This window comes from Poecile atricapillus, chromosome Z, assembly GCF_030490865.1.
Source record: "Poecile atricapillus isolate bPoeAtr1 chromosome Z, bPoeAtr1.hap1, whole genome shotgun sequence".
NCBI lineage: Eukaryota > Metazoa > Chordata > Aves > Passeriformes > Paridae > Poecile > Poecile atricapillus.
The window spans coordinates 117,574,098-117,594,689 of NC_081289.1; the positions used below are offsets into that span (position 1 = coordinate 117,574,098).

At 40.0% G+C, this 20,592-nt stretch overlaps 1 protein-coding gene across 1 annotated transcript in view; it reads left to right on the forward strand.

The window, feature by feature from the left end:
- Nucleotides 1–640: 640 nt before the first annotated feature.
- The window catches only part of GLDC (glycine decarboxylase), a 39,687-nt gene continuing 19,735 nt past the window's right edge, over nt 641–20,592 (forward strand). Inside the window, exons 1-8 of the mRNA XM_058827583.1 lie at nt 641–877; nt 978–1,056; nt 10,800–10,935; nt 14,878–15,042; nt 17,879–17,956; nt 18,503–18,650; nt 18,899–19,095; nt 20,285–20,381. Coding sequence (XP_058683566.1) covers nt 671–877; nt 978–1,056; nt 10,800–10,935; nt 14,878–15,042; nt 17,879–17,956; nt 18,503–18,650; nt 18,899–19,095; nt 20,285–20,381 — 1,107 coding nt within the window. The 5' untranslated portion in view covers nt 641–670. The remainder of the gene's footprint in view (nt 878–977; nt 1,057–10,799; nt 10,936–14,877; nt 15,043–17,878; nt 17,957–18,502; nt 18,651–18,898; nt 19,096–20,284; nt 20,382–20,592) is intronic.

The following is a 20,592-nucleotide window of genomic DNA, read 5'->3' on the forward strand; positions in this document are numbered from 1 at the left end:
TTAATAAACATCTTGGATTTTTTTTTTCTCCTTTCACTGTTATTTTATTTAAATGTTGATCCAAATATAGATCCACAATATGGCAATTCTGGGGTTAGTTTTGGAAAATGAAGATATGTTGGGCATCTGTTTATAAGTAAAGATACAAGTTTGTAAGTATGCAAGTATCATCCTCAGAGAGACACAGAACTGAAAGATAAGGAAAGGTAGGTTCCTCGCCGCTCCCCTTCACCAGAAGTCAAAGCAGTAATAAAGTTCACACGCACAGACGCGCACACACACACACACACACCCCGGTAGCAGCTGTGGACAGTGTGTTGCTCGTCCTAAAGCCCGCCACTAGAAAGCAAGTCCACGCTCCGCTAAGGAAACACAGAAACCTTTTTCTCCTAGCCGAGCGAGACTTTGTGAACGAAAACCCTCTCTCCTGAGAAAATGTCCTCCGGGGTGTGCCCGTGAGCCGGGGGCAGAGCCGGGTCAGCCCGGCGGGGGATGCTCGGCGCGGCCTGGCGGGGGTCAGGGCCGGCGGCGGGCGGGCAGGTGGCGGCGGGCGGGGCGAGCGCGGCGCCGCCCCCGGGCCCCATTGGCGCGGGCAGTGGGGGCCGCTCCGCACCGCCCCCCGCGCTCAAGTGCGAGTGCCCGGCGGTGGCGGCGGGGCTGCGCTGGAGGCATGCAGAGCTGCGGGCGCTGGTGGGGGCGGCTGGCGGCCCGCGGGGCTCCGCACCTGCGGGCGGCGGCGGGGCAGCGGCGCTGGGGCGGCGGGGAGGCGGCGCGGTGCATCGAGCGGCTCCTGCCGCGGCACGATGACTTCTCCCGGCGGCACATCGGGCCCCGGGAGCAGGAGAAGCGGGAGATGCTGCGAGCCGTCGGGGTGCAGGTAGGCGCCGTGCGGGGCGGGGGCGGCGCGGCCGGACCCTCCCGGTGCGGGCTGTGCCGCCCCGCGGGAGCTAACCACGGCGTGCGGGCGCTTCTTGCAGAGCGTCGAGGAGCTGATGGACAAAACCATCCCGGCCAGCATCCGCCTCCGGAGGCCGCTGAGGATGGATGACCACGTCTGTAAGTGACCGCATGGCCAGGGGTGCTCCCGGGCTCCCCGCACCCTCCCGCGGCCCATTCTGGCCGCCGGCGCCCGTGGGGGTGGGGGGGACTTGGGGTGCGCACCCCCTGCCCCCCGATGTCCCCGCTGGTGCGTGTAGCGGTCTGATCTTACCGCCCGAGTAGAGTGCAGGGCAAGACTAAAAATAAGCGTAGTAGTACAGTCACCGACACTTCATTCTTCTCCGACAAACTCCGTGGAGCAATTTGGCTGCGGCGTTTATCTCTCTCCTCTTGGAAATCGGTAGGAAAATGTGTGTAGCAGACGGCGGCTGCTCGAAAACTCGGTTTGGAGCTCAAGTGCTCCGCTGACTTCACTTTGTCCCAAGAGTCTGATGTGAAGGAAAAGTATGACCAAAAATCATCCCCTTACTGTGGACTGTAGCTTCAAATGGGCCAGTGTCTTTCGGTGGTTCTTATGTATCAGCAGGATTTCTTTGTTACTCCATACGCCCACCCTCCACCCCCCCTTAATAACCTGCATATTTTAATAACATGAAAAATCTGTGTCTCTGTATTATGGGTATAGAGCAGACTAATTGCCAGAATTTTAAATCTGTCTAATTGAGTGTTATGGGTAAACTGCAGGAATACTAAACATCTGAATCAGCTATTTTGGCACTCCAGTAGTTCAGCAAATTGATGTAGAAAACTTGATGTAACCTTTCATGAGGTTTTAGATATTAATGTTTTTAAGAGTTAGCAAGCACGCATTACAAAATTTCTACCTGCATGACTGCATTTTTGAGCGACATCTGTGAACATGATGCTGGAAGTCCTGTAAGTGAAAGAAACTCTTAAAAATCCCCAATCTGAAACAATTACACTAAAACTAACAAAGCTCAATGGCCATTCAGATATGGGATCCAGTTACATAAGTATTAACTTCATTTTTGTGTCACAATCCTTTGCCTGATTTGTAGAAAACTTGATTCCTCTTGCTGGCATTTTCTCATTGCTCATCCATGTGCTGTAATTTGAGTGTAAACTTCTGGCCTGCAGCTCCAGTAAGGTTCCTGGCCAGTTCAATCTGGTTACTCTGAGATGACATCACACATGAGAGGCAGCACCACAATGAACAGCCAGGAAAACTAGACCCTGAAAAGACAGATTTTAGCCAGAAGGGATACAACAGGGACTGAAAGTTTCTACCTCTAAAATGTTTTATTAGTACAATGGTATTTCAGTCTTTGGTAACTTTCTATCTTGTTAAAATGGGGAGAGGCTGGGTCGAGAGGCAGAATTTAACAACCTTCTTGTGTCTGTAAAGCTGCTGAAAGTACTGCTCAGCATATTTCCCTATGGTTAATGTGTTTTAATCAAGGTACTCCCTGATTAAGAAGTGATTTTCACTGACCTCAATGAAAATAACTTTTTAGGTTATTATATTTTTAGTTCAGTAGAAGTAGTGAAATGCAATTTGTCACTAATAATTATGTCTTAGAAGCTTTTCTAATTTTTTTAATCATTAGTTTTTATTAATAATTAGTATGATACTCTTACAAAACTTTACTTCACCAAAACACACCTAAAAGTGATAGTGGACATTAAAATACATATTCTTTATTGAAAACTAACCTGATTATATCAACCTAAGTCACAATCTTGATGCAGATCAAATGCTGATTTTCCTAGTAATTTTGAGTGGATGTCTCCTACACAGCAGTGCATTAGCTGATGTCCTGTTGTAGGCAAGTTCTCACTGTGCAACAAGACCTCATTAGCTAACAGTGTATTTAGTTCACTGGCATTTTGCTCCACTTGCTATGCTGTTCTTGTTCCCTTAGAGTAAACTTTGAAAGAATGTGACTGTGATGCAGAGTCTCACATTGCACAGCATGCAACAGTGAGTTTTCAAAAGAGATGCTTGCATGAGGTACAGAAAACTTTTTTTCTGTACACTGCTGCATTTTTCTTCTGCAGCCAGTGTGCTGGACTGTCTTTTGTAATTTAATGTGTAATTGTTTGTCACTAGTTTTCCCCTACACTGGTAGCAGAAAATTCCACAGCTTTTAAAGAAAAGTTAAAAGCCTTAGCTTAAAATTGTGCAACGTCACATTGAACATCTTGTACCCAGGACATTGTAATCTGAGTGAAGTTTGCTTCCTCTTTAATGTACCATTAGAGAGCATTTTCTGATCACCATGATGGTATATCTTATGTGAGGATGGGACACTATTCCTCTGTTTTCCTCTTTTTCTAAAGGAAAATAGGAAATTGGGAAGTGTCATGAAAACTATGCTGTTTTAATTTAAACAATTGCTTTTATTTGCATGAATGCTCTCACTGTCTCTCTAACTCACACATGGAAAGAGAGAACAGAACATGCAAAATATGTCAATCTATGAACTTCAGCATTTATAAAATTGATAATACAAATACAGCAATTTCCACTTGTCTTTATAACTCAAAAATGTAATCATAGTGACTCCACAAATTGGAGGGCAGCTGAACAAATGAGCAGTGCTAGAGCTACTCCTTTATAGTAACAAACACAGCTGGGCTTACATTGAAGTCTCACTGAAGTCAATCCTTACAGATAGAAGGTTATTAAATTCATGTCATTCAATAAAGCCATGCACTACCATAAAAAGCATGTCTGTGTATCATAGGTCTCTGCAATTACATTTGGGTGTTTTGGAAAACTTTCATAGCTGTAGACCTCATCTCAGGTGTGTACATTTGATGTGTACATTTGATATATAATCTTCAAGTTTTGATTTGGTGTGTGTCACTAGAAAATATTACATTACAGATCCTTCCATTGATAATCTCACAAATTGTCTAAGGAAAATAAATCAAATGTGTGTATGCAGTAGCAGTAAAAAAAAAAAAAAAAAAAAAAAAAGAAAAAGGAAAAAAGAAGCTCCTGTGGATGGAGTTTGTCCTAAAGAGCTTCTTTATATGGCATTACATATTCCACTGATGATAAGTAAAACCTCTAATTACTGTAGAAGCACACTCCTTTTGTACCTTCGTTGTCTCTCCTACACATTTTAACACAGACCTAGTCTTCAGTGGAAGAATGAAGCTTCATTACTGTCCCTGAAGAACATAACATATATAGAAGGACTTAACTGGACATTTCCTGAGTTTGGGAACTCAGGCTCTGCAGAGGGATCTGGACAGGCTGGATCATGGGCCAAGGCTGTGCTGTGAGGTTCAACAAGGCCCAGAGCTGGATCCTGCCCTTGGGTCACAACAGCCCCAGGCAGTGCCACAGGCTGGGGCAGAGTGGCTGGAAAGCTGCCCAGAGGAAAAGGACCTGGGGGTGCTGGTGACAGCAGCTGAACATGAACCAGCAGTGCCCAGGTGGCCAAGGAGGCCAATGGCGTCCTGGCCTGTGCCAGCAATGGTGTGGCCAGCAGGAGCAGGGCAGGGGTTGTCCCCTGTACTCAACAGTCAAATTGTGAGGCCACACCTTGAATCGAGTGTTGTTTTGGTCCCCTTGCTACAGGAAAGACACCAAGGTGCTGGAGGGTGCTCAGAAAAGTCTGTAAAGCTGGTGAAGGGTCTGGAGCACAAGTCCTGTGAGGAGCAGCTGAGGGAGCTGAGGTTGTCTAGCTTGGAGAAAAGGAGGATCAGGCTTGTTGCTCTCTACAGCTGCCTGAAATGAGGATGTAGCCGGATTAGGCTTTGATCTCTTCTCCCAGGCAACAAGTGACAGGACAAGAAGAAATAGCCTCAAGTTGTGCCAGGGGAGGTTCAGCTTGGACATCAGTATGAATTTCTTCACTGATAGGGTGATCAGGCATTGGAATGGACTGTGCAGGGAGGAACACAATTCCTGGAGGTGTTCAAGGAGCAACTGGACATGGCACTTAGTGCCATGTTTTGTATGACAAGGTGGTAATCAGTCAGAGGTTGGAGCTGATGATCTTTGAGGTGTTCTTCAACCTGAATAATTCCATGATCTGTTTTTCATAAGTCTGAATGAGTAGCCATTCTGATAAATGCCAAGTTTTGCTAGTACAAGTGCATCTATACTCTAAATGCTTTTTCAATAATTATTAGTGTTATCTTTATTGGCAGATTTTTTTCTTGTACTGCCATTGTCACTGAGGGAGGAGAGGACTGTAGCTTGTGTTTAGAGGTTTCTGAAATAAAATAGTTTCTTTGGTATGTAAGATGACAGGACTTGCTATGTCCATTTGGTCACAAAAAAAAAAAAAAAAGAAAAAGCCACTTTAAAAGTGTCTCTTGCCATGACTGTGTTATAAAACCATCTGAACATACCACTGAATTCCAGTAGGGGTAAAATAGCAAAATGTCTGATTTCAGCTAGCAGTAAATTTCAGTCCTGTACCTCAGCTAATTGTGGAAGAGGGGCTTTTTTACAGTCAGATTTTTCTGCAGACATTTAAGGAAAAACATAATTTTGGCACATCACTTCTGTTCAGTCAGTATTTACAACAAGGCTAGACATCTGTTTGATACTTAATTGGGATCAGCTGGTATTACAGAGCTTTATTCTCAGGGTTACAGTAAGTAAATTTGAACAATCAGCTTTTCTTTAGGTATTGGAGGTGCTTTAGCACATATGTCATGATTGGCCCATTTGAAGGAACATATTGTCTTATTTAAGAGTAATACTCTTTATTTTATCTCTACAAACCTACAGTCTATGTCAGTCATAGTTGTCCCTGCAATGCTGCCAAGGTATGTCCATCTTTATAGGTAATGGATAGGTCTTGTGCATATGTATGTATTTCTGCTTTTTTGTTCAGAATTTGCATTTTTTAAAAGGTTGAATTAAAAAAATACTTCTGCGAACTCCACCACAATTTTTTTTTTTTCTCAAACATTCCCAGGTACATTCTCAAATTTAGAATTTATCAACATTAGTTCCTAAAATCTTAAGAATGCAATTGGGTTTCCAGTCTAAATGTTATTACAAGTAATACTGTTCAGAAGCAGTTACATTGTAATAAAGAACTATTTGTGTTTCCAAATTAACAGCTCTTTTTGCAGTGAATCTTCTTTAAGAGGATGTTATATTTTAAATACCAGTTGAAAATTAATTCTGGGTGAATTTATAATAATCTTCTAATGTCAGTCAGATTTTCATGTTCCCTGCTGCTGGGGTCCAGACAGTGATTCAGATGCCTGTGGCAGGGGTAATTGTTACCCTACAGGGTGTTGCCATACATAGTGCAGAATCTGTATTACTAGCCAGGGCACTTCACTCCTCACACACTTTGAGGCTGCTGCTCTTTTTTTCACAGGCAGCAGCCCTTGTGGGTAGAATGGGGAAAGGCATCTCCTTTTAGTCAGCCTGCCCCTGCTTTGGTTCCTGGCATCAAGTTGCCTGTGCTGCCCAGGCTAGCTGGGTGAGCAAAGGTAGTCTGCGTGGAAGAAGGGGCAGGGCACTATGGCTTAATGCCTATGTCTTGAAGTTATGGACACAGCACCTGGAACATGCACATTCCTTGTGCTGTCCTACAGCATTATTACTGTGTACCCGACAGTGTTTTGGAACTAGTTTTCTTCAATATAATATGTTCGGCGGGGTTTTTTTAAGAGACTGAATTGATAACTGAAGAGAAATAAATTAATCCAACTTTTATCAGCTGTTCTAAGGATCTTTCTTCCTTGATCTCAGAGGCTAGATTTTTTTTTAAGATCTGGTATAAAGTGAATAAAAATATATCAGGCAAATAGTAACCTTCTTTTTGTATTGCATGGTTCAACTTGTGTAACTTGAACTGCTCCTTCTGTATTTTCTCCACTCCTCTTCAAGTACCATATTTTGCAGGTATCTCATAAATTCAAGGCAACTCTACTGTGCTAACCACAAAAACATGAGCAAAAATAACAGTGTGTCATTTTGTGATCTGATAATTCAGTCTCTTTTACTGTTTTTGTGATATATTCTGCCTCTGCTACATGTAGATGTAGCAATCTGAAAGTGTTCTTACAGAACTTCTCGGATCCTTGGTAAGTTTTCTCCAGTTATAAGACAGGAGTACAGCAAAAGCAGTGGACCTTGTTCTGAGTACTGTTTTTGATCATAATTTCTAATGATTTGATGAGGGGAATAAAGATCAACTGCAGTGACTTAGCTTGCAATTTTCTTTTTGCTGAACAAGGTTCTTGAAGAATTTTTATTGTGCACCCAATAAAATGAGTTTATGATAAAGGCCTTTCAATGGCTTTTTCATAGAACACTGGAAACAAACAGCTGAGTGTGAGGGTAGCTGAAATATAGTAAATTTTTCTTTCTGTTTTATTTCCCCATTTTGCATATTGCTTCTTAATCACATTGCTGGGAGAATTAAAAAGAAATTAGTTACACAACCAAAAAATATATCAAGTCATGTTTTTTGAACCATTTTTTTAGGAATCCTTTATGTTTTAGTTTTAAAGAAATTAATAAATATTTAGAATAATACAAATTTCAGCTACCTATGCTCCAACTTCTATACTTCATACAGCAGAAAAAGTCTATTATTTTCAAAGTTTGGTGACAGTCTTGGGGACCAAAATGGAAATGTAGTAACTTCATTATGACTTTGAAAATTAATTTTTAAGCATACATAAGATCACTCTTGAGTTTCACATTCATCTGCTTTTGTATTAGCATTAGTTACTTACAAAATGGTCAACAAAGAGTTAGACCCCTTTCACAAATAACATTATGGATGTACAGTGTTGAAACCTAGGCTTGACAGGGTGGGAAATAAGGCTACCAACAGAGACACAGGACTGGTGGAGACACAGGTCAGTCTCCAGCCCCTGCCCAAAACTGTTGTGGGGTAAGACCAGATTGCTCAGGGCTTCACCCAGTCAGAATATGAAACCTCAAAAGGTGGAGACCCTGCTCCACTGCTGGACTGTCCCCATGGGCCCAGGTCTCCCTATCTCCAGCCTGAGCCTCTGACTCTCCTGCTATGCATGCACTGCTGTTAAGAGCCCAGCTACATCTCCTCTATCCCCTCCTGTTGGTGCTGGGGGCACTGGTAAGAATGGTTTGTTTCATTGCCTTCCTCTCTGGTCTTTGGACTCCAACATCTATGTTAATTTCTCTCACCAGACTGGTTACCTGTATCAGTCTTACATGAATTCAGAATCCTATCAGTGTAAAGTAAACACTGAATTAATGAAATCTGCATGGATTTATGTTTGGTTGTAGGTATGCCAGCCTAATAGATAAATCAGGGGCTATTCACTTCCCTTATTCAGGACTGCAGTTATACTTACAAGCTCTCTTCCTAAAGACCTACTATGATGAAGTACTTCAAGGCAGTAGAAGGCAAGGGGTAAGGAGTATTTATCCCTTGTTTCTCCCAAGGGGTACGTCAAATGTGGGAGATACGTATTTGAGCTCTACTCCTCCTTTTGCCCTTATAGTGACCAAAGGAGCAGAGTAAGTAAGGTGAAGCAGGAATGGAAGGATTTAACCCTGGTTAAAATTAGCTGTGTAACTGTCTTCACAGGTAGCTCATTAAAATGTGGTAATTAAAAATATACTCCTTCTCGGAACCTCTCAGTGTAGGTACTCTAGATGGAGTGTGGTTCTACTCTTAAATACAATCTCTACCTAAGCTTCCTGCAGCCTCACTAGGCTTTTGGCTTTGTGTCTTCAATCAGTTTGGAAGCAGGTTTATTTCAGAGATCTCTAGCACAAACTAAATGGCTATGTGTAGTTGTTGTTAGCTACAATTGCAGAGAAATAACTCTAGAAGAAAAGTCCAGTTGGGCAAACAAAGGAAATGTTATCTGTTACATTGTGCGGTATTTGTGGTATGTGTTTACTGCAGAAACCACGCTCAGTGCTTTTTTGTGTGTGATGTTGAACTAGCAAGCAAGTTAAATGATAGCCAACTTCTGCCTTCAGCTGCAATTTGGAATTAAACAAGGAAATTCATTACCATTTCCAAGAAATCACTGATGTTTGAATTATGCAAGAGTACAAGCCTCTGTGTGAAACTGCAACCAAACTGTCTTTCATCAAACTTTTTGCAAGTGGTAGAGGAAGGTCTCTACAATGTTAAAGCTCACTTAACAAACAACTGCATCTGTCTTATTATAAACTCTGTGGGAAGAGTTCTGGGGAGTGGAATTTTTCACTACACTTTAGAAACTTTGCCATAGACATTGCTGAGTTCAAGCCTAATAGGCATATAACAAGTCTCCAGGAAAAATAAAATAAAAAAACTGTAGTTTACGGAAACTAGGAAATCAGTCTTCATACATTAGATCTACTGGTAACACTGAATCATAGGCAGAGAAGAAATGAGTTTTTAAATGAGAACTGAACATCAGTAAAAAAATCCTGTGAAAGGTGTAATGTGACTGTGGAAGAAATTAATTAAAACCTGGAGATTTTTGGGAAAAAAAATTGTTTATGCATGAAATGAAATAATAGCAACTTGAGTTAAAGGAAAAAGCTTTGAAATCAGAACTGGAGTTCTAATATTCTTGTTTGTGATTGCACTAGAAATTAATTCAAAACCTAGATAATTATTTGCCACCACATTCTAGAAAATTAACTATTCTGATTTGATCTCTCTTCCTGGAGTAACTTAAAGAGAGAGAAAATTGATTTTTGAAGCATCCAGGGCCCAAGGTATTCTAATTCTGTGATTTGTAGCATTATATTACAAAGTGTTGTCTTCAAGTTGTGGTGCAGAGGGAACAGAACTTGGTGTAACTGTCCCATTACAGCAAACTCTGAGGTCAGATTTTGAGGAAGAATTAAAAAACAATTGCTCCTCTCACCCAGGAGGATTGGTGTATAGTTCTACCCAGGTCTGTTAGGTTAGGATGACCTATCTCTGTGTGTTCTTAAGACAGTCTACTGACCGTCTTTCTGCATCCTCAGCTACTAATATATTTTTCAATTAGTACTCTTTGGCTAACTCTGTGTGATTTTTGCACAGATTTCAGGACACTGAGAAGTGAGACCAAAGAGTAAACTATGGCTGGGGGAGAGAGGGAGTGCAAATGCTTTCATTCTGTACACTTCAAAATCATTCTTTTGTAATGTCTTCAAAGTAGATTTGCAGACTCATTTGAAAGTAGCTCTCATTTGGAATATCTTAAACTGGAAATACTCTTATTAACACTGTTTTTTTTGGTTGTTTTTTTTTTTTTTTTTTTTTAAATAAAATGGTGAAGCATGCTAAAATTGAATTAAGAGAGCTGTTCTGTTTTATAAGCAGTTTAGGGAAAATGTGAGAAAATAGAGCTCTATGATACTAAGAAATTATTCCTGGGTGCTTGGTGTAAGCCCAGAGTGTGCAAATATGACTTTGATAGGAACACTAAATGACAGCTGTGGATGGCAATGGCTTCAACCTGTGTAGATAATGCATGATTCATCTAATAAAAGAATGTCTCCTGAGGTACTTTTTAATGCATGTTCATGGGTCTCATCTGGGTTGAATGTACATGTATCAGCACAAAAAGAGCTCCTAAAGCCTCTAGCTGTTTCTCTCACTATTCTTTCCACATGCTTTGGAACCCTGTTATTATCCAGGTGTTACATTTTCCAGAATTCTGGCAGAAGTTAAACTTTCCTAGAATATTTTATCAGATTATTACTTTATCTTTGCAGTTCTTGCACTTTATTCTGTTACTGTTTATATACTTGCACCACCAATGTTTTGTTTTTTTTTACAGTGGGGTAGAAGACATTTCAGCTAAAAACTGTTACTGTTACATATAGCTGTAGCATTCTGACATAATTTCTTTCCAATTAGGTGAAAATGAAATCCTTGAAACTCTACACAACATTGCAAGTAAGAACAAGATATGGCGGTCCTATATAGGCATGGGTTACTACAACTGCTCAGTGCCTCAGCCCATCGCACGCAACTTGTTGGAGAATGCAGGATGGTAATCTACCACATTTTATTGTTAAATGTATATGTATAAGTACACATTTGTCCCACAAACCTATTTTTTTTTTTTTTACTAAGGCTTTCGTATATTTGGTAATGATGTGTATCCTGCTGTATTGGAACTGTATTGTTCATGCACAAGCTAGAAATTTACTTTAGAAGATTTTTTTTTTCTGAAAAATATGCCACTGGTTTTGCAACTTCTATTTACACCTCTTATATATTATCAACTAATACAAGATTACATGTTTGCTATAAGGGAGTGTACAGACCTACCTCCTAAATGGAAGTAATTCTTTCCTAACTTTTGCCTAAATTAAAAACAGCTCCCTCCTCCACGAGTGTACACAATTTGGGTGGAGGTAGTTAAATACTATGCAATATTATGATCATGATTTTCTGATGAGGAACTAAGAAACTTCTAAGGAAGTAGAAAATTTTAGTCTATTCTCTTCGTCTTTCTTTCTTTTTTTTTTTTTTTTTAAACCAGAGACCCTCAAGGATTTGAATGTTTATCCATTGAGTTCTTGTCTTGTCTGATCAAATAATTCTCTAGTGAACAGCAGTGACATTGAACTATCATAATATGAAAAGGCTGAGAATATTGTACTTCATTCTGATCATCCAGTTGACATTTCAGTTTCTGAAGAACTGTAACTCAGAAATGTTGCAACAGGAAAAGCTAAATTTCATGTGGAGTCTCGCTTTCCAACAGACTGAATAACACCCTGCATTTTCTCATTTAGTTTACAAGTTCCCCTGTCACTAGTCACTAAGATCCTTCTTTTATACTCTCATATTGTCTTTTATACAGTTTTACAACTGCCATCTTTATGACTAATTTTTATTTCAGTAAAATCTGTATTTGTTTTATATATATTTTTAAAAGCCCAAACAACTACAAAAACCTACAGCCAACCAAAGGATCATATTACTCAGTGCAAAAAGTCATTGATACTTAGATGTTATGTATTTTCTATACTTTGGGTTGCCATAAATGGGTCTACTTATCTGTAGACCTCTAAGTCTTATTTATTTTTAGATTTGTTGGCTCTCTTTCCATCACTGGTGGGAAAAGTTGCAGTGTTGGAAGTCAAGGAATCTGTGAAGTACATCCATGCAAAGTTTTATTTGGCCTTTTTCTCGTTCACTTTTTGCAACATATGCAATCTAAATATTTCAGTACAATACCAGGAAACAAATAATCAGTTGACAGGAGCAAAACCAAGAACAGTTAGAAAGCAAGTGGAACAAAATGAACTGCAGACTTTTCAATCCTAAAAAGTTATGTAGTGTTAATGAAAAACAACTGAGAGAGTCTGTCCAGAAATCTGATCTTTCACTGTCCAGTGAAGTCAAACTAGATGGCTAAAAGCTAAACTATTAGATAGCTAAAGTAAAGGCTAAAATGCTTGTTTTAAAGTATATATGTGTGTGTATGTGCTAAAGCAACTATGCAGGCTTTATGGAAGCTGTTTGGGAAATCAGACTTCTTACTTCTGCTGAGTGTGTAATGCTTTCCATGCTGACACACTTCACACTGCAGCTCCAAGAGAAATACTACAAGCTCAGGCTTATTGCTTCTGATCTATTCTGCCACCATTACATAGCTTGTGTTTGCTTTGCTTGGCATTTGTTAGAACAACTGAAAGTCTCCCAAAGTTCAACTTATTTGGTTCCTTTGCCCCCAGACATTAAACATGTAAGAATGCAAACCTGTACCAAGGATGTCTGCAGTCTTCACATCTCTAGTGTAAATTATTAAACTTGGTAGGTAGTAAGACTTGGGATGTAATGAAAACATTGCATTCTGAAAATAACTACATACTGTGCAATAATTACTTCTAGAGAGTTTGTTTTTAAATTACTTTAAAAAGTCACCATGTAGTATAGATTCAGGCAGAACACAGAATGCAGACTAAAAACATATTTTCTTTGAAGAAACTGTGGAGAAGTAGAATCAATTAAAATATGTAGATGATTGAAAATGCCAAAAAAGCCTTTTAAAAGGAGTGTTTAACTAAATGTGCTTATAAGAGGTGTCTTTAATTTTAGAATTGTTAAGCTTCATAGTAGTTTATGGGAGTACTGAAATTCAAGATTCCTTAGTTGATTTTTTGATTGAGTTGTCTTTCTGAAATTGATTTGTTTTAGTTCAACTGTGTTGACCCTTCAAAATTGTAACATCAAAATCATAAGGCTTCATTAATTTTGTTTTGTAATATAGTGTACTTTCCCAGCTATGTGGAGCAGAAGTTCTCTAATGCATTTCAGTTAATCACAATGTTTTAATTCTTGTTAGTCTAATTCTAGTTCCTTCTGCAAATTAAAATACAAGAAAAGGCCCTTAGGTGAAATAAAATGAGAAAACATGATTGTAAAACTTTAGGTACAGAGGAGTTTCTTCTAATTAATAAAAGTTGTTGCTCGTGGAAAGGCATTTGGAGTAATTATTTTTATTGGTGAGAACTGAGTGGGCTGGGCAGAAAAGAAATCTTAATACTCCCAGACTGAAAATTTATCTGGCAAAATGAGCACCAGGTTTAGCTGCTGTGGAGAAAAAAAGGTCCTACTGTTCGGATTAGCAAGGTCGCATGCAGCCTGGGACATGGTCTCACTTGTGAACTATGCAGTCATATATATGATGGTAATTAGCTTTGTGCTAGAACTGGCCAAAAATGACAAAAAACTACAGGTTTTGGGAAAATCATCAATATTATGTACTCTATATATAGCTATTGCTTTCTGTTACTGTACTGAATAGTGTATGTGAATAAGCAGAGGTGTCATTTAATTAGACAGTAAATACATTAGCATTATATATTATACTTTGAGTTCGCATATTGAATATGTCCTTCTTCTACCTTTTGCATTTTGTTGATGACTTCTTTCCTACTTTCTTTTTCACCTCACTATTCTATTGCTTCTCTCATCTTGCTCAATACCAAGTTCTCCAACTTGTTTTTTAAACATCTTTGGTTTTTACCTTCTATTGATTTTACATGACTTGAGCTTCCAAATACTGGAGTCTTTCTGGAAAGCTTATACCTTCACTTCATTTTTCAAAAATTTAAGACTTACTACTGGCCTTTTAGGGAAACAAAATGCTGTTTTCTTCCATCACTAGAAAACAGAGGCCACAAGTGTTTGCACTTACCACTTGCTTCTGTCTGCTACTCTAAATTCAATCTGGCATATTGTCTGTCCTGGACTACTGTGCAATCCAGTGCCCAAATTTCCAGCAGTGAGAGGAGAGTCTGATCTCTGTTTTTGTCTTTCATCCCTGGACCCATGCTGCTTTGTTTTCTGGACTGTTATAAAAGAGTGTTTCCCTTAGATTCTTGTGTTTTTGAAGGAGTTGCTTATATTGCCACTTTTGTGGTGTTTTGTTCACCAAATGACAACAGATAAAACTTACATTGGTCTGACTTCCCTCCACTAACATATACGGAAACTGTCATTTCACAAGAAGTTGCATACTTCTGAGCTTGATTCTGTGAAATGCCAAGTGCCTTTCTTCTTAAAAGGGTAGAAAAGACGTGAAAAATAAAGGTCTTCAGAAACAGTATTGAAAAATCATGGCAATATCTCGATATGATTGAACAAAACATTCTCCTTTGAATATTGTGACTTGATTTAATTCTTCCACACTCAACATCTACTTACTCTGTTCCTTCTCCGTAATGCCCTCACACCTCTGTTTTAAAAGTAATTTATCTTTTCAAAATGGAGAAACAGAATTCTTCTCCTTTAAAAAGTCAACACCAGAAGACAAAAATTACGACATCTAAAAATAACTGTATTCAAACAAATTTCCATATTAATGAATTACGCATTACTATTTATTTTTTTATGTGATACAGTTCAGTTATATATTGCCATAACTTTTTTACACTATTATTTTCCTAGACCCAGACTCAGAATTTTATTCTTACAGGGTTACCCAGTATACTCCTTACCAGCCCGAGGTGTCCCAGGGCAGGCTGGAGAGCCTCCTAAATTACCAGACTATGGTGTGTGATATCACAGGAATGGACGTGGCCAACGCATCTTTGCTGGATGAAGGGACAGCTGCTGCAGAAGCCATGCAGTTATGTCACAGGTACTGTGTTTAAATGTATGGTTAAATCACAGGAGGAAGTAATTTTGGAATTTGAGGGCATCTATCCCTGTGTAGGCAATGGGTTGAATTTAGGTGCGGCCTTCTTATTATGAGCAGTTCACTGAACAACTAGAGTCCATTTTGCCATGCCCCCAGAGAAGTTGTTGACATAAATGTTTAACTCAGACATTTAAGGCCTTCAGAAAACTAAGGACATAGGAGAAATTCTAGAGGAAGGAAGTCTTATCCTTGCTGGAGGAAGGTCAGGCTAGAGAACACTTAAGAAAACTGGACTTACACAGGTGTGCTGCACTTGTGGCTGCTGAGGGAGCTTCCTGATACCAGTACAAGGCCATCCTGGGTTATATCTGAACAGCCACAGTGATGGGGAGAGGTGCCTCAGCAGTGAGCAAAGCAAATGACACTCCTGTCTCCAGGAAGGGAGCAATGAAGATGCAGAGAACTACCAGCCAGTCAGCCTCGCCTCGATCCCTCAGTGATGACTGAACAACTGCTAGCTCTGGAAACCATTTCCAGACATGCGAAGGACAAGAAGGATTAGTAGTCACTAGCATGAATTAACACAAAGGGAGGTCATGTTTGATCAACCTGATAACTTTTTGTAGTTGAGTGACTGGCTTGGGAGGGGAGGGCAGTGGGTCTCCCTTAAATCTCCACAGAGAAACCAAAAATCATGATTGAGGTGGGAGAGAGATAGATGGAAAACTGTCTGAATGTTGGCACCAGGGGGTGCTTGTCAGTGACATGAACTCAAGGTGGAGGACAGTTATTATAAGCCAGGGACAACAATGGGTCCAATTAATGATCTGCATGATGGGACAGAGTGTATCCTCAGCAAACTTGCTGATGATGCAAAACTTGGAGGATCAGCTGATAGACCAGTGAGTCACGGTGCCTTCCAGAGGGACATAGACAGGCTGAAGAAAATGGGTTGACAGGAACTTTGTGATGGTCAACAAGTGGAAGTGCAAAGTCCTGCAGCTGGGGAAGAAGCAGCCCCAGGCATATGTGGGGTACATGATGGGGTCTGGCAGGCTTGAAAGCAGCTTTGCTGAAAAGGCTTTTTCGGGAGGTTGGGTGACACCAGATTGAATACAATCCAGCAGTGTGTACTTGTGGTCAGTAGGCCAGCAATCTCCTGGGCTGCACTGGAAGGAGGAGGGAGTACTGCCAGAAGGCCATCTCACCCTGATGAGTCGACATCCCACAGTGCTGTGCCAACCTCCCCAGTACGGCAGACACATGGACATCCAGGACAGAGTCTAGTTGCCCCACCTAGGGTACCAGCCCAGCTACTGGCACCCAGACACACACCTGTTCCCACTGGTACCACCACAGACACAAGGCTGATTGCTTGATGTGCTGCTCCAATTGCTGGCACTCACTCCATTCCACTAACTGCAGTCATTTCAGTTGTTGCACTATGGAAATGTGGATCCTTCATGGCCTGACTCCAGTGGAACTCACACACTTACAAACACAGAGAATATGGAGTCCCCTTACCCATTAAGGGAATCAGAAAGGTATTTAACAAGAAGAGAGGACAGATGTCACTAGTTAGGTGCAAGAGCTTCAGCAACCATTTATATGCAACTGTCTCAGTTTATCCTGCTATTTTGCTACACTTGTTGCTCGCAGAATCCCTTAGCTGTAGTATTTTCCCTCTAAATATCTCATAATAAGACATGTTTGCGATCCCCAAATGCTCTTCTCGAGCATCCCATAATGCCTACTTGCTGAGTGGGGGTGGCACCCAGATGGTGTGCTTCTTTGGGTTGATTAATTAGTTAGAACTCCCACTTGCCTGGCGGCCTCTTTGCTCCTCTGCACTTGCGGAGATGGGTCTCTGTTGGGCTGATCTCCCCTGAGAAGCACCTGGGAGCAGCAGGGACAGGGCTCCTCCTGTTTGGGCTCCTGCCATTGCCTCTCTGTGGAGGATGCACAGGACCTTTTATCACATCAGTCTAACAGACTGCGGCCTGAGACTTTTGTGTCCATGAAAGTTGAAGATAAGCATTATCTTTTTCCATCAGTGATTAAAGCAAGCTGTACAAAATGCTGGAGTATATAATTCTAAGTTGCTAAAAGTGAAACTGTTACTGGTATATCTGAATCTACTTTCATGGATGCCTGTTGTCAAGGCAATGTGAAAGGGATTTGCGAATCAAATGAAATATGAGAAATGATTGAAGGTCACTGCAGAACTGTATATCCGGAAGGTGATTACACAGCAGAGACTGTAATCAGAGTTATGTATGTGTAAAAATAGTTTTCTAACTATTCACTAGTTCAATGCCTTGGTGTGACATAAAATTCTGCTTACCAGAGCAAACTAGGGCATTGTCTTGCCAGAATCATAGAATGGTTTGAGTTGGAAGGCATCTTAGAGATCACCTGGCTCTATCCCCTCTGCTGTGGGCAGGGATCCGTCTTCTTCATCGCACTTTACCTACTTGAATGGCTCATGTGTTTTTTATCCAGGCCAACACAGAGAAATCTGTATTAAAGACCACAGCTGTATTCCTTTAAAAGTGTATGTGGAGCCATTCCCATGCTTTTGAAATTAGCTCCCTGTTCTGTTTCATAATCTATTTTAATTTTTGTCATGTATGATTCTCATTTGGTGTCTGAAATTAACTTTCTGTATGTGAATGTGAAATATGATTCAATCTTACACTTAATCTGGTTATAATAACCAAAATTGTCAACTGTCTTTTTACAAAGGAAAACTCACTTCTAGAAAATAAGCTGGTTTATTTCCATGGAAAACAATATATTATTCATGTGTAAACTGTCTTTTTCTTTTTTTTAACAGACACAACAAAAGGAGAAAGTTCTATGTAGATGCCCGATGCCACCCTCAAACTATAGCAGTGGTCCAAACTAGAGCAAAGTAATGTTTTCCTTCATTTTCCACCATATCTTTTCCCTTACACTGAATCATTTTCCATCCATGCCTTTTTGCCATACACCTAACATTTCTGGCATTTTTTGTGCTTTCTTTGCAAACTAAAAGCAGTATATTATCGTTTGGCAATACTTCTAGTTCAAATACAGCTGCAAAGAAATTAAAGCTGTTTAAAAAGAGACCAAACACATGATAAAAGGAAAGTATTTAATTTTTCCTTTAAATTGTTGCACAACTCAACATGTCACTGTTGAATTCAATCTGCTCTTTTTTTCTTTTAGTAGGAAGCAAGTATCTTAAGCATTCTCTGTTTGCTTTGCTTTATATTTCTGATGGAAATATCAAATGCAATTCTGCTTCTGTACTATATACCATGAAATGCAACTTTCTCAATGTTTAGCGCTGCAAAGATGTTCAACACTGTATGTTAAAGAAAAGAAACATATATAAGTCCATTAAAACATCTTACTAAGTATCACTCCAAGGTTGGAGGTTGTTTGAATATTTTGCCTTCTGCATGTTTTTTTCCAGTTATATAGGTGTTATAACTGAGCTCAAATTACCCCATGAGATGGATTTCAGTGGAAAGGATGTCAGTGGAGTGTTATTTCAGTATCCAGACACTGAAGGGAAGATTGAAGACTTCTCTGAACTTGTTGAAAGAGCTCATCAGAATGGGGTAAAGTAAATTTTATTGGTCACACAGATATCAATCTGGTGCATCAAATCAAATATTCATAGAAACTAAGTGTTAAATATATACCGTCTCAGCTACAAACAGCTGATAGATAACCAATACAACCATTGCACTTCAGCTCCATGCAAGTGATGTGGAACTGACTGAAACTAAATTTAAAAACCTAGCTCCCATGTCAACACCATTCCTTCCGAAGAGAGGCTGACTGCTTTATGCATTTCTGTTCTCAGACTCTTGCCTGCTGTGCTACTGACCTTCTGGCCCTCTGTATTCTGAAGCCTCCTGGAGAGTTTGGGGTAGATGTTGTCCTGGGTAACTCCCAGAGGTTTGGCGTCCCGCTGTGCTATGGGGGACCCCACGCAGCATTCTTTGCTGTCAAGGAAAATCTAGTGAGAATGATGCCAGGCAGAATGGTGGGTGTCACAAGGTAAGAACTCCCTCTGCCATTAAGTGAAGATTAAATCATAGAGTCTTAGAATCCTTAAGGCTGGAAGGACCTTCAGGATTGTCAAGTCCAACTATCAACCTACCACAGTGTTCACCACTAAACCATGTCCTCTAGTGCCATATCCACACATTTTTTGAACACTTCCAGGGATGCTGATGCTGTCACTTCCCTGGGCAGTCTGTCCCAATACCCTTTCTTTGAAAATCTTTTACCTGATATCCAATCTAAAGTCTCCTCTCAGAGATTCTAGTAATACATAAGAAGCCATACAAAAAGACAGTATGACTATCTTGTGCAGCCTTTGTGAACAACAGGTGACCATGGTGTTGTACAGAGCACCCTTTTTTCTTGAAAGTGGTGAGGCTAAAAGTTGCCTTCAGTTTTGAGGAAGCAAGTTTCAAGAATTCCATTTGTGTAGAACTGTCTATTATTCTTGTGGCATTGTGGGATGAAGAGATAACCAGAAGCAGAGTGGGTTCATTGTGCTGGCAGGAGGCTTTGCAAGCTAACTTACTCCACATATTCTGTACTGTTAGACCTTTTTCTCTGTCATCCAGTTGTACAAAACATAAATGGGAAGAAGTAGAAAATTCAGTGAACCTCCAAAATAATGTAGAAGGAACTTAATCTAGTTCAAATTTTAGTTATGCTTAAACAAAACAGAGAAATAATGTGCAAAATCTGCTTCTAATAGTCATTGATGGTGATGTACTGTGTATTTTGACAAGATTTCTAACTAGTAATAATTGAAATGCTAAGTAATTTTCACTAGGAAAACTGCATGTCTTTGGCACAGAGGCTATCCAGAAATACTTCAGTAACCAAAATAACTAAAATAATTACAGTTACAAATAAGCTTAGGAATATTTAATTTATATTATTTTTCAGTTAAAATAGCTGCAATACTCTGTGTCATTCTAAGGCAAATACCAAAATCTCCTGTAGTTTGGTTAGAATTTCACTGTGTGGTCTACCTGACAAGCCATGATATAAACAGGAATCTAGAGGTGCTTTAGTTTTTTCTGTTTGGTATTGCAACTGTCCTGACTTATGCTTTGTTGTCTCTGAGGATAGATAACTAGTTTCAGGTCAGCATGCATAAAGCCCTGTGTTATAAATAACTGTAACTTTAAAGTAACAGAGGCAACATTTTTCACTTGTGACTTAGAGATGCAAGTGGGAAGGAAGTGTACCGGCTTGCTTTGCAAACAAGAGAGCAGCATATCAGGAGGGATAAAGCTACCAGCAACATCTGCACTGCACAGGTAACATACCTCTTATTTTCAGTACTAGAAAGGAACTAGCTGAACAGTGAGTTAGCTTTACTTTAGAGAGATTTTAGTGGAAAAATGAAGGACATAGAAATGTTCATTTGTTTTGAGTCCTTTGAATAATGGGGTCTGTTTGAAAAGAGAGTTTTACTACCTGTTTCCTTACTGTAGTGTTGAATTCCTGCAGTGTCATGAATCTGTCTTG